Source organism: Globicephala melas, chromosome 7 (assembly GCF_963455315.2).
Source record: "Globicephala melas chromosome 7, mGloMel1.2, whole genome shotgun sequence".
Classification (NCBI taxonomy): domain Eukaryota; kingdom Metazoa; phylum Chordata; class Mammalia; order Artiodactyla; family Delphinidae; genus Globicephala; species Globicephala melas.
In genome coordinates this window covers 109,614,645-109,628,002 of record NC_083320.1, presented here as the reverse complement: position 1 = coordinate 109,628,002, position 13,358 = coordinate 109,614,645, and the positions used below count along the sequence as shown (strand labels likewise).

Below are 13,358 nucleotides of genomic sequence, written 5' to 3'. Positions count from 1 at the left end.
CACCTGCGCCCTTGGCTGCAGGACCGTCTGCCGTGTGTGTCTGCCACTGACTTCTGCGTCCGTGTCTCCTGTAATGGCCGGCATGCCACCAGCATCCTGCAGCAGACTTGCCACATCTCAGCCCTTCTCTTTAGAGCAGACTCCTTCTGGAAGCGTAATTGCTGATCCAGCCCCTCTCCCAGCCACAGAATTGTGCACCCACCCCGGCTCTCCCGGCTCCCAGGAGGAGGGCCAGGAGCGGGGTTTGGGGCAGAAGAGGGAAGCTCCTCCAGCCATGGGTGTGACCCGAGGGAGGGGAGGGGCCGTTTCTGCTTCCGAGCCTTGCATCAGCCACCCATCTCTGCGAGCCAGGTTTCCCCATCATTGATAAAGTATGCAGGCTACAGAGCGGGCCTCCCAGTCGGGACTGTGGGCTCCGACTTGCCCGATGCCCACAGCAGCGGGCAGGAGGGGGAGGGGCTTCTGAGGCCAGCGAGAAGGGCCCTCTCCCTGATCCCAGCCCTGCGGCAGGGCAGGCCCCCCCAGCCCCTGCCACTCAGCCGCCTCGCAGCTGTCACCTTCCAAGGAAGGAGCGCAAAGCTGCACCTTGCAGAATCTTCCCAGAGGCTGTCTGAGTGTTTGTCATCAGTAAAGCAGGGCTTCCTGGCTGCTGGTCCCGTGAGAACTCAGACTCTTAAAACTTCAGAGCTGGCCGCTCCCTGACAGCAGTGTTTGCACCCAAGAACAAAACACATTCCTTGTTCACTAGGAGGTACATGATGGTGGGATGCACCGAACCAGGGCACACAAAAACGTCAGAATAGCCCAGGTCGCAGAAAGCATTAAACAGAGCGTAATTAAATGCAAGGAAGCATGACGCGGTCGGTTCACGTGTGGGCTCTTGGGAGCGGTTGTAGACCGGGCAGGCTAGAATTGTTCCACGACACGAAGTTTCTTTGAAGTCCTATGTTCTGACTTTGAATCCACGTGAATTTGCACTCTGTTCCACTTCCCATCCGAGCTTGTTTTCCTATAAATGAACAAGGCCCTTCTCTGTCCGGCCCCGCCTGCACCTCAAGCCTGCACTGCCCCCTTCTCAGGTCACGGAGGACTGTGTCCCCACCGTCTCTGAGAAGGCTTCCTGACCTGCCCCGTTGGTGAGCGGTACCATTCATCACCTCCTGCTGCCCTTGTTGGTTCCACCCCACGCAGCCCAGAGCGCTCTAAGAGCCCTGCCCGCCTCTGGGCCTGGGCTTATCCTCTGTGAAAGGGGAGCAGTGCCTGGGTCCCGGGCTCTGCCTGGTACGTCACAAGCCTGTTGGCAGTGGGCACTGGTGCCGTTGTCAGGGCCCTGGGGGCATTGCTGGTTTATGTCCTTTGCTGTGCGTCCATGGAGTGCCAGGGCAGGGCCACAGGCTTCCAACTCCTTCCTCACCCCGTTTCCGCCCACCCAGCTGCAGCCGTTCCCACTGTGGCTCCGCCCACTTCCCGGGGGACAGCCCCCAATCCAATGGGTTCCGTGGGCAGCTTGGGTGCTGAAGGCAGAGGTACTGAGCGTGAGGCCCCCTCCCTGTGCACAGGCCGCACGTGCACCCTCGGCCGAGCCTGGGCACTGAACACACTCCCGTGGCAACCACCCAGCCCACCGCGGGGCAGTGGGCCCTGGATGCCATGGGCTGTCTCCGCGCTGAGCAGGGCACTACGGTGTCCCCAGTACATAGGCCTGCCTTCCAAGAGCTTGCCCTCATTGGGGTGAGAGGATGGGGTGAAGACCCTGGGGAGAGGGATGGCGCATGGTGGCGGCCCGAATGACCTTGCACACAGCTGCAGAGGGACGACCTCATGCCACGTCCTGCCGCCAGCAGTGGACCGTGTGGGGTGCCGGCTGGCTGGCTAGATGGTGGCGAGCAGCCAGTGGTGGAAGCTTCAGAGGAAGAGGTGTGAGCAGGGCTTCCTTGTCATCCCTCCGGTCCCAGTGTGTGCCCCGCTAGGGTGACAGCGCTGTGAATCCTGCCCCCGACTCACAGGCAGGACGGTCTGGGCTGGGGCGTGCTCTGCGCCGCTCCCTGGGTCTCTCCTGGGACGTAGCAGGCAGCCCTGCTCCACGGAGACCTGCCCTGGAAGCTGGGGTACAGTGGGCTCCCACTTAGGCCAAGATGTGAGTTAGGGCTGTGCTTGCAGAAGATGCCAGAAGCCTCCCACCCTGACAGAGCATAATTTGCCCGCCAAGTCACTAAACAGGGTCCCTGGTCTCCCGCCTTGGGGTTGGCAGCAGGAAAGGGGAGCCCCAGGGGGTGGGGCGCACTGTTTGCACCCCAAGGCCCTCCTGGATGGGAAGCCGGCCATCAGCTGGGAGCTCCAGCTCCGGAGGAGCTGTGGTTCCTTCCCGGAGGCAGGAGCAGCTGGCTCAGCATCATGTGGTTAGTTCACACGCCACAGGGCGGCCCCGACTGACCCAGAAGACTGGCCACCCTCACAGTCCCCAGAGGTGATGCCCCCAAGGGGTCCTCCCCTCCCCCGTGGAGCCACTCCCTACTCACATGAGCATGTAGGAAGGGGTCAGGGGTAAGGAAAGGGCTGCAGACACCTGGAATTGGCTGGCACAGAGGTGGGAGGGGACACCAGACGCTTTGAGGAACTGAGGCTCCAGGTTTGGCAAGAATGCTGGTCCACCTGCAAGGCCAGCAGGGGCCTCGCAGGCCGCCCTGGAAAACCTTGGTTTTAACACTGCTTTCCTTATCACACAGTGTTTGGGAAATACAAAAGAAGTTGCGTGAACGTACATAGGGAATAAAGCCCAAGGATGCACGCCTGCACCCTCGCTCCTGCCTTAAGCACGAGGGCGTGATCAGTGCCATGGACGCCACCACGGGCTAGCGCATTCCCTGCCTCCCCCGCCACCGCCCCCCGAGACACCAAGGCTAAGCTCTGACTGGAGGGCTCCTGTGTTTCCCCTCATCACCTTTTTCTTGCCACTGTTTTCAGTACGTGTGTACGTATCACTAAATAGCATTTTCTTGGGTTTTATTTTTAGAAACTTGATAAACCATATCGTTGCACTCTGTTACATATTCTTATCTGCATTCTTTCTGCAACATCTTATTCATCACATTCACCCGAGCTGCCGTGAGTCGCTGTCGTTTGTTCCTGTCTGTTGCTGGGCAGTGTTCTGTTGGAAGAATGTACCCCATTGGTGTACGCATGCCTCTGCGGTGGATGTTTGGGGCTCTCACCAGCAGAGCGCTGTGGACTGTCTTGTCCACATCTCCCAGGGCGCATGGGCGAGGCCTCCCCATGACGTGTGCCTAGGAGAGGACTCGTGGGGGCGTGGTGAGTGTGAGGGTCACGGGGTGAGCGTGTGTGCGCCCTCCGCCTACCCGTGAAGTCGCTCCACAACAGCTGTCCCGGTAAGCATTTGTCAGAAGTTGGCCTTGCCCCACTTTGTTTTGCTGCTCCAGTGGGTATCACGTTGTGGCGGAGTGTGCTGTTCCCTCGATGACTAATGAAGGGGAGCATCTCTCCATATGTTTCTTTTTAAGCCTGTTTCCACATTGTTTTAGTGTTTTTAGTTACAAGAATTCACACATGCTTAAAGACAAATAGCTCCAAGCGGTTTATGATAAAAACCAACAGATCTACTTTTCCTTTCCAGCTTCCCCAAAGGACCTCTTGCCCCTCTTTTTGGTAGTCTTCATGTATTGACTTCCATGTTTCTGAGTCATGTATAGTGATATTTCTTGTTTCATTGGTTTAAATGTTATCTGTGTACTTTCTGTTTTGATAGATGAAGTGTTCTTTTGCCCTTATCCTTCTCCACACCCCACCCATTCTCCAAGGAGAGTTAAAGCTCAAGTTTTTATTCAGTCACTTACCACTGTTTATATCATGATGTCTCTAAAACCAGTGTTTTCTTCTGAGCCTAGTAACATACTTCATTTTTTTTTAATGTAACTTTTCGTTTTTCCTAGAATTAACAATTGCCCTCCTTTTTTTTTTCTTTTTTTTTCTTTTTTTGTTTTTTGCGGTACGCAGGCCTCTCACTGCTGTGGCCTCTCCCGTTGCGGAGCACAGGCTCCGGACGTGCAGGCTCAGCGGCCATGGCTCACGGGCCCAGCTGCTCCGCGGCATGTGGGATCTTCCCGGACCGGGGCACGAACCCGCGTCCCCTGCATCGGCAGGCGGACTTTCAACCACTGCGCCACCAGGGAAGCCCAGCCCTACTTTTTACTTGCTTTGTCCTCCATCTTCATAGACTCCTTTTTTTCCAGGTGATTCCAAAGATCTGCCATGTACCTACCGTTCGCTTTTTTTTTTCCACCAGTGATGTGTTTTGTCAGGTCATCTGTCTGGGCCCCTCTTTCTGGAAGCCCCGTCCCTCTTCTCCTGACAGACCCAGCGGGATGCCCAGTGGACATCTGGGATCTCTCCTGGGTTCAAGCTTCTGTGTCCCACACTTTTTTTTTTTTTTCTCATCTACTATATGAGATACATACTCCAGTATCTTCCTAGAACAGGATTCACAGAAAATAAATTTCCCAAGCCTTCACGGGTGTGAAGCTTGGCTGGGTATGAGATACAGTTGGTCTATTTCCCGTCAGCATTTTGAAGCCATCGCTCCACTGATTCTTAGCATATGGTGTTCCATAGAGAAGTTGAGTCCCACTCGTTACGTGTCCTGGTTTTCTGTCCACGTGCTTCATGGGTCATCTCTGTAATCTTGGGTCTGGTCTCCACGTTCATTTGCTGGGCAGTGGGCGAGCCATTTCGCTCGAAATGAATTAAGTGCTTGACTTCTCATTGTTTCTTTCATCATCTCCTCCGCCATGTCCTCTCTGTCCTTCTGGAACCCTTGTTGGTTAGCAGTTGGACGGCCTGGATGGGCAGATCCTGCTGGAGGGTGAGAGGCAGAAGGCCCCCTGTTTGTGGGGGACCCCAGATGTGAGTGCAGGGGGAACTTCGCTCTGGGGCAGAAACCCTGCAGTTTCCTCTGGGGTGAGGCTGGGGCAGAAGCTGGGTCCCCCATGAGCGTGCCGGCCGTCGTTTGGCCCCCTGCCCAGTTCTTCGTGTCTCTGAGCCATGAGCGCCTCCAGAGAACACACATCTGGTTTCGTCCTGGGCAGGGAGCTGCCTGGACGTGGACAGTCGGTCGTCTGGGGGGTCTTCTGCCCCCGCCACACCTGCCGTCTGCTCACTTTCGATCAGTGCCCTCGCTCCCCCTTCAGTGGCCAGGAAAGCTGCCCTGTCAGCTGATGTGCCTAACGGGCAAGGGGGGCGCAGAGCGAGTGAGACGGGAGCAGGCGTGCTGAACAGAGGGTGGCCAGGGCACGGGCCTGTGGCCACGGGTGCCTGCTGTGTCAGGACAGCGGAGCAGGCAAGGGCCGGGGTGGACCAGCAAGCGGAGCTGGGGGTCAGGCGCATGCGCTCCTGAGGAGGCCGCCCAAAGTCAGGGGTGCGCACCCACAGGGGCTCCCGTGCCATCCAGGCAGGAGCGGGGCTGGGGCTGGGCAGTGACCGGGGGCCAGTGGCCCCTCACACAGGGTCTAGGGTCTGCCTGGACCCTTAGTCTCCACAGGCCGTGTTGGGAGGACAGAATCGGGGGCCCAGGGCCTGGCAACATCCTGAACAGAGAAGGCTCAGCACGGCCCATCCGAACACCACCGCCCCGGTCACCACAGGTGAGCCCCTGCTCCTGTCCAGCCAGGCCAGCACCCAGGGACGCAGCGATGAGCAAGGCCGTCCCACTCAGCACCCATGTGGTGCACAGGGGAGCCGCGGGGGTCAGCGTGAGCCCAGGGGCCCAGGGGGCTCAGTCGGCTCTGGCTCCGGCACGCCGCAGGAGGGCTAGCGGCCCCGTCCCCCTCTCAAGGGTGCATTGAGATCCGTGAGGGTCTGGGGGGCAGCTGGGCTTCTCCAAGCCTGCCCTCGTGGTGGGCGGTGACAAGTGCTGACGCAGGGCTCCAGGCCTACGCGACTGCAGAGGCCTGTGGGGACACAGACGCTGGGGCGGGCGCTGGTGCCCCGCTGTGCACCGTGAGTTCTTGCCATCAGAGGTCACCTTGCAACCAGGTTGAACCCCGCGTGGCTTCGGTGGGGCCACGTAGACAAATCTTTGTCCGCTGACACGTCATACTCTGGTTTTCTGTGTCCAGGAGAATCTACCACGCTGGCCTGCCCATGTGCACACGGGGTGGGGAGGGCCGAGGACGGGACAAGGGACCAGCCGGGCCCAGCAGTGGACACGGTGTGTGCCAGCAGCCTGCACGCAGCACTGTGTTTGTCCACGTGCGTTTCTAGGTGTATCTCTGTGTCTGCCTGTCTGTCGTGGCCTCTTTAGAAGCAGTTGTCGTGGTCAGGATTTATAAATGTCATATGCTAGGTCTCTAGAAGGCTGGTCCTGGGATGAACTGACCTCCTCGTCCTGGCTGTGTTGAAGGTCTCTGTCACCCGTGCCAGTCCACCTAACCAGGGTCTGCAGAGAGGGGCCTGGCCTCCCGCCCTACCCCAGTGCTGAAGCCACTGGGGGCCTCCAGGTAGCTGCCTGACCTCTCAAGGCTTGATTTCCTCCACCGGGGGCTGAAGGTGCTGTGTGAGGGCCCTGCCCCGAGGCACCTTCTGTCTTGGACCATCTGGCCCCTCCCAGTCTTGTCCCCAGAGAGGCACCACGGCCCTGCTTGGCGCACACACAGAAACCAGCTCCCCGCCGCCCCCTCCCTACCGCAGGGTGAGCTGAGAGGTCAGTGGAAAGTTACCACTGTGACAGAAGCCCAAGAAGGAGCCGTGTCTGCAGGACGAGGCTTCCCTGGGAAGTGGTTCTGGCTGAGGTCTAGGGTATGAGTCAGAGTCAGCTGATGAAACAGAGGGAGGACAGAGTTCGTGCAAAGGCCCTGGGGTGTCTTCTTGGGAGCCAGCAAGCGGGGAGTGGGGCGGTCCCAGTGGTCAGAGAGGAGCTGGGAGGGCACAGGTGGGCCTTTGTTCTTCTCCCAGGGGCAGCCAGAGCCACCAGGGCACATTCCACAGGAGCTGGGGGAGGGGGTCACATCGGGGCTGCCAGCCACCCCCACCCCACCCCAGGGGCTGGGACATGACCGCCTGCAGAGGCGGAGCGCGCTGTCAGCACCTGGGCTGGGGCAGGGCGCATGAGAGCTGACGGGGGCCCGAGGCACAGATGGGAGAGCCCAGGCTTCGCGGAGGGCTCAGGAGTCAGGATGCCCACCCTGCTGTCTCCTCCCTGCGGACTCCCTCCCCCAGCCCCCTGGGTGCCCTCTGCCCAGGCCTCCTCCCACTGTCTGCCATTCCTGCGGTTTTCTGAATGTGCCCCCCTAAGGCTGGGGTGACCCCCGGTGGTACCCCGTCACCTTCGCCCTTGCTAGTTATCATGCCCGCACCCCAGGGCCCCCTTGCCCCCTGGGAGATGCGGTCAGATCAGGACACTGCCAGACCCTGCGACGTGTCTTGTGCCCCCGTGGCTTCCCAGAGGGCAGTGCGAGGGCTGCTCTTGTTGGGCCTCGGTGAGGAGGGGGCAGTGTGGGGGCAGCTTCCATGTTGCCATCAGGCAGGGGCCGGGGGAGGGGGGATGGACCCCCCCAGGAGTGGTGTGTGGGGACCCAGTGGGCCCCTGCTGCCCACTTCCGAGGACACTCTAGGCTGCTCGCCCCAGGCCCTGGTTCCCCTTGGCCTGGGACCTGCCCCACCTGCACAGGCAGCTGCTCTGCCAGCCCTGGAGGTGGGGCTCCGAGAAGAGCCGCAACCCCCCCCTGGGGCGACCCACACCCACCAGGCCCGTCACAGTTCCTGGCACTGGGGCCGATCATCACAGCACACCCTGCAGGGACCTGAATCACCCCAGCTGCCTCTCACCCCGAGGGAGCGAGGAGAAGGGGGCACAGCCCTCCTTGAGTCAGCTCTCCCATGGTACGGACGGATGCCCCTTACCCACAGCGTGGGGAGGTGGCATTGGTGCCCAACTCCTTGGGGGTTGGAACAGTTCCTGGGAGACGATAAAAATTATGAGTTACGGCTCACCCCGGGGGCTGGGTGGTCTCCTGGTGCCCCTCCCCCACTGGAGCTCTGCAGGAGCCTGGGGTGGAGTGGGCCCAGTGGGAGGCCCTGGCCCAGACCTGCTGTGCAGCCTGGGACTGTGAGTGACTTTTCAGTGGCCCCTTGGGCTGCACCAAGCCTGCCACTGTGACAGCTCTCTAAACGTCTGGTACCAGGTAGTGTGGACCCTGGGGCCACTCTCCTCCACGCCCTGCAGGGCAAAGTCAGGTTGCCCCTCCCAAGGTGTGAGCAGGCAGGAGGGCACGCCTGGGGCTCGGGGGAAGGCCCCAGAGGAGACCCTGGGCCAGGGTTCAGGAGGGCACCAGGGCTGGGCCCTGCACGACACTGCAGCGGTCACGCTCGTTATTGTGGTGGTGGCCTGAGACTTTTGCAGGTTACATCACATCTCACACCCGGGTTTCTCATTCAGCAGTGGGCCTTTGGAGACCTGAGATGTGATGGCTAATCTCAGAGGTGAGGCCACTCCCCGGGGGTCGCATAGCATGGGCGCTGAGCAGAGCCATCCGACTCAGGGCTGCAGCCTCCCCGCTCCTTCACCCCCCAGTGGTCCCTACATGCCCCACCCCTGCCTGACGCCCCGGCCTCACCTCCCCCCCGCTCCCCGTCTCGTTGCAGGAAGTTCTACTACATCACCCTGCTGCGAGACCCCGTGTCCCGCTACCTGAGCGAGTGGCGGCACGTGCAGCGGGGGGCCACGTGGAAGACATCGCTGCACATGTGCGACGGGCGCACGCCCACGCCCGAGGAGCTGCCGCCCTGCTACGAGGGCACGGACTGGTCGGGCTGCACGCTGCAGGAGTTCATGGACTGCCCCTACAACCTGGCCAGCAACCGCCAGGTGCGCATGCTGGCCGACCTGAGCCTGGTGGGCTGCTACAACCTGTCCTTCATCCCCGAGGGCAAGCGGGCCCAGCTGCTGCTGGACAGCGCCAAGAAGAACCTGCGGGGCATGGCCTTCTTCGGCCTGACCGAGTTCCAGCGCAAGACGCAGTACCTGTTCGAGCGGACGTTCAACCTCAAGTTCATCCGTCCCTTCATGCAGTACAACAGCACGCGGGCGGGCGGCGTGGAGGTGGGCGAGGACACCATCCGGCGCATCGAGGAGCTCAACGACCTGGACGTGCAGCTCTACGACTACGCCAGGGACCTCTTCCAGCAGCGCTACCAGTACAGGCGGCAGCTGGAGCGCCGGCAGCAGCGCCTCCGGAGCCGCGAGGAGCGCCTGCTGCACCGGGCCAAGGAGGCGCCGCCGCGGGGGGACGCCGAGGAGCCCGGCCGCGTGCCCACCGAGGACTACATGAGCCACATCATCGAGAAGTGGTAGTGGCGGCCGGCGGGGGCAGGTGGGACCAGGCAGACTGACCAACACACTCGGCCCCCAGAACTCCGTGGGAAGAGGACCCCCGTCCGCTTGCCAGAAGACGGACGGACGGTTGAGGGAGGGGAAGGGGTGGGCCTGGTGGGTCGGTTCTTCCCACCCTCCCAGGCCGGGGCTCTGAGAAATCAACGTGGGAACCTACTGGGTCAGAGGGAAGGGTGCTTGGAGGACCCCCCAACAAGGCCTGCAGGGCTGGGAGCAGGTACGTCCCCGCTCTCCCATCCTCCTGGTCACAACGGCCACAGGTTTGAAGACTAGAAAAATCCAATGCAGTGGAAGGCGGACCTGCCAGGCCGGGTGTGTGGTCATGCCCACCAGGCACACGCCCGCTCCCCCCCTGCAGGTAGCTCAGCCTCCCTGCAGGTAGCTCAGCCTCCAGGGAACCCCTGGCCCCAAGGCCTGCGTGGAGACACAGCCCTCTGAAGTAGCCTCAGGAATGGAGTTCCCAGCTCACCCATCTTCAGGGTCAGGGCCCACCCCATCTAAAGCCAAGAAGACTCTAGTCCAGCCCCTGGGAAGCCCACTCCCCTCTCTAGCCCAAGGTCAAAACCCACAGTGTGGCTTCATGCTTCGGGTCAAGAGATCAAAGCACATCACCTGGGGTCCCCTACCCCGTTTTCCTCAGTCCCCAGAGCAAGGGGCGCTGTGGGGAGATGGTCCCCATGCTGCACTGCCCCCTTGCGTGTGCGGAGGGCATCCCAGGAGTAGGAAGGCCATAGGTGAGGATGCTTCCACCTGTGTCCAGGCAGACGTCCCAGCCAGACCAGCTCAGACAGGAAGGGGGACAGAAATCAAGAGCTCTCCCCCTGCATTGTCCTTTCTGACCCTCTGGGCTTTGTCAGTGGGCTGCCCCCAGCCCCAAGCCCATGACTTGGACATTTATGTGGGACTTAGACCCATTCCCCCCACAGCCCCGTGTATAAAGTTCAGTCAAGCCTCCGTTGGCTGGAACTCTGCAGACCACAGCCACTGCCCACGAGCCATACTTTGGGGCCACGGTGGTTCAGGACAGCCAGGAAAGGGTACTCGGGCTTTCAGATTCTCCTCCAGGATTGGAAGAAACAGCTCTGGGTGGCCCCCCTAATACCCAGATACACAGCCCCCCGACCCCGGCTCTCCCCGCGTTTTCCTGCGCCCTTGCCCCTACCAGCTGGTCAGGCCTGTTCCCCGCAGCCCTGCAGATTGGAGAAGCCATGTTCAGTCCACTGTAGACACTTGCCCCACGCCCATCCCTCCTGTGCTCGGGGAGGCCAGGCCAGCGTCGCCTCTGGATGTGCGCCCCGCCCCCCACGACATGAGGCCCGAGACCTGGTTCTGGGGAGCTGAGTGTGAGCCCCACGCCCGAGGTGGATGGGCACCCCGTCTCCCCAGGAGAGGAAGCACACGTGCCCGGCAGCTGCAGGCCAGACTCGAGGGTGGTGAGGGCCCCGCGCCCCCAGCAGCCTCATGGGCAAATCCTGCCAGGGTTCCCTGCCCCAGGTTCCCCTTGGCCACCCTAGCTGCCCTCCTGTGGAATGAGGGAGCCGTAAGCACCGGAAGGGTGCTTTAGTCTTTGCCTGTCTGGCCTGAGCCGCCCCCCCCCCCCCGCCCGCCAGCTTCCTGCGCTGGCCACTTCATCTTGCAGTCCAAGGACAGCGCAGTCAACAGGCCCCCGAGAGCGGACACATCATGCTGAGGAGGTGAGTGCCCAGGCAGCTCTTTTAAAGGGGTGTGAAGGTCAGCATGGGGGTCTGCGCCAGTACTCATCTGGGGCGGGCACGCTCCAGGGAGGAGGGCGGGACACGTTCACGAGAGCTCTGGGGTCCTGCACAAGCACCCGCGACGCTAGGGGCTTGCTGTGGCCTCCCACCGGGAGGAGAGCTGTGGTGCGTGAGCGCCCCGGGCACCCGGCCAGCGCCCTGGCTCAAGCAGCCCTCCCCAGGGTGCGCTCCTGAGGGTGTGGCCCGAGTGCAGGATGTGTTTTGTACATAATGGAGTGTTTTAACTCATGGCCCGTTGTCCCAAGTCACACGGTCTCCTCGGTTTCTTCACTGCATCTGGAAGGAGGTCCTGGCTCCGGCCAGCATCCAGGCAGGGGTGCCAGTGACAGCACCAGCTGGCAGTGCCCCTCGGCCACTTGGGTCTCCCGTCCAGCACTGCCGGCTCAGGACGCCTGCTTTGAGGTAAAGGCTTCTTGTGCCTGCAGCATCTCCTCCAACACCACGGGCTGGGGCTCCAGGGAAGGGATGGCCTCCCCAGGGCTCTTCCCAGGGCTGAGGGACAGAAGCAAACATGCAGTGAGTGAACAGCTCCCCGCTCCCACCACCCCAGGCCTTCGATGTCCTCTCTCGGAGGAGGCGTGAGGGACGAGAGAACTGTCCAAGCAATGAGTCTGTGAACGTTTTGGGAACTGGAAGAGTTTAACTTGAACCCAGGAGCGTTTAAAGCTTTATTTATTTATAGCTTCTTATTAAAAAAAAAAAAAAAAGTGTTGAGAAGAAACCTTTTGGTGACTCATACAAAAAAATGAGTTGATGATGGAAACGCAAGTCATAATCATCTAATTGTTTTTGTCTAGGTCAAGATGAATGTTAGCAGATGAAATAAACCCTGAAAAGGAGCGCTGGTGTGTGTGGTCTGTGGTCACATAGCAACGCGCCTGGCGTGGCGCCGTCCCGGTTTGATTTTCGAAATGAGCATCTGTGAGCTCACAGGCATCACACAGGAGCAGACGGGCTCCCCTCAGGAGCAGGCGGCAGCCCAGTAAGAGAGGAGTTAACACACTGTGTCACTAAGCCTTGCTTTGTGAAAGTAAGAAATGTGACTGTCATCACCGCAAAGAATAACTTAGGGACTTCCCTGGCGGTCCAGTGGTTAGGACTCTGCACTTTCACTGCCGAGGGCCCAGAATCCATCCCTGGTCAGGGAACCAAGATCCCACAAGCCGCGCGGCGTGGCCAAAGAAAGAATAACTTATCAGTCATTAATTATAGGACTTGAAAAGACGAGGCCCACTCAAGGGAAGACAGACAGAGCAGCGCAGGCATCGTGTGCTTACCTTCTGAGCCTCCTTCCCCTCAACTTTGATCTTGAAACATTGCCAATGACAGGTTGAGAGAGTAGGTCGTGGACACCATAAACCCTTAGCTGAGATTCCCCTGGATTAACACGTGTCACATTTTGTTATCCTGCACTCCCACTCGTTTTCTGTCTCTGTGCGCACGCATCACACACACACACACAAAACCATTATCATATTCCTAAACTTTAACATAATATTAGCTGATGCACAGCCCGCATCCAGATTTTCCGGTGGTCCGTGCAGTGTCCTCAGAATGTTTCTGTGACCCTTGCAGTGCTCAGCTGTCACGCCTCTACTGTGTCCTTTAGCTAGACAGAGCCCCACCCGCTGCTTTCCTTCATCTGTCTTAGCGTTGGCATTTTAGTATAGGCCGGTTGCCTCTCTTAAGGTCCGCGTGCGTCTGTTTTCTCACGGTCAGATTCAGTTAAAGGCCGGGGGCATAAATGCTGCGCAGGTGACGTGGTTCTCTGCCCGCCAGCGCCGATGAATTGTCGTTCTCTGTCCCAGTTGATGTCTGGGTCCTGACGTGATCACGGGTCTCACTGCTTTTTCTTCATGGGAACCGATCCGTTGTGCTCGCGGGTAGGGCTGGCCGTTGCTGGACAGTGGAGGGCCGGGGGCCTCAGGAACCGGCCCCTGCACTTCCTCCAGTGGGCACTGTCGCACACAGGACTCTGGAAAGGCTGTGTTCAGACCCTAAGGTCTGAGGGTCTCTTCTTCCTCTTCCCACGGTCTCGACCTGGAGGCTCAGGCATCCAGCCCAACTCCCCATCCGTCCCCATCCCTTGCCTGCAGAAAGGAGGAAGGGCAGTCACAGCCGTGCCAGGGGGCGGAGGGGGCCGCTTCCTAGTCACCAGAGCTTCCCGGCCCAGCGAGTGCTTG

At 60.2% G+C, this 13,358-nt stretch overlaps 1 protein-coding gene across 1 annotated transcript in view; it reads left to right on the top strand.

The window, feature by feature from the left end:
• HS6ST1 (heparan sulfate 6-O-sulfotransferase 1) overlaps positions 1-11,905 on the top strand; it is a 42,621-nt gene extending 30,716 nt beyond the window's left edge. Inside the window, exon 2 of the mRNA XM_030840432.2 lies at positions 8,653-11,905. Within this exon, the coding sequence (XP_030696292.1) occupies positions 8,653-9,361 (709 nt within the window). The 3' untranslated portion in view covers positions 9,362-11,905. The remainder of the gene's footprint in view (positions 1-8,652) is intronic.
• Positions 11,906-13,358: the final 1,453 nt, after the last annotated feature.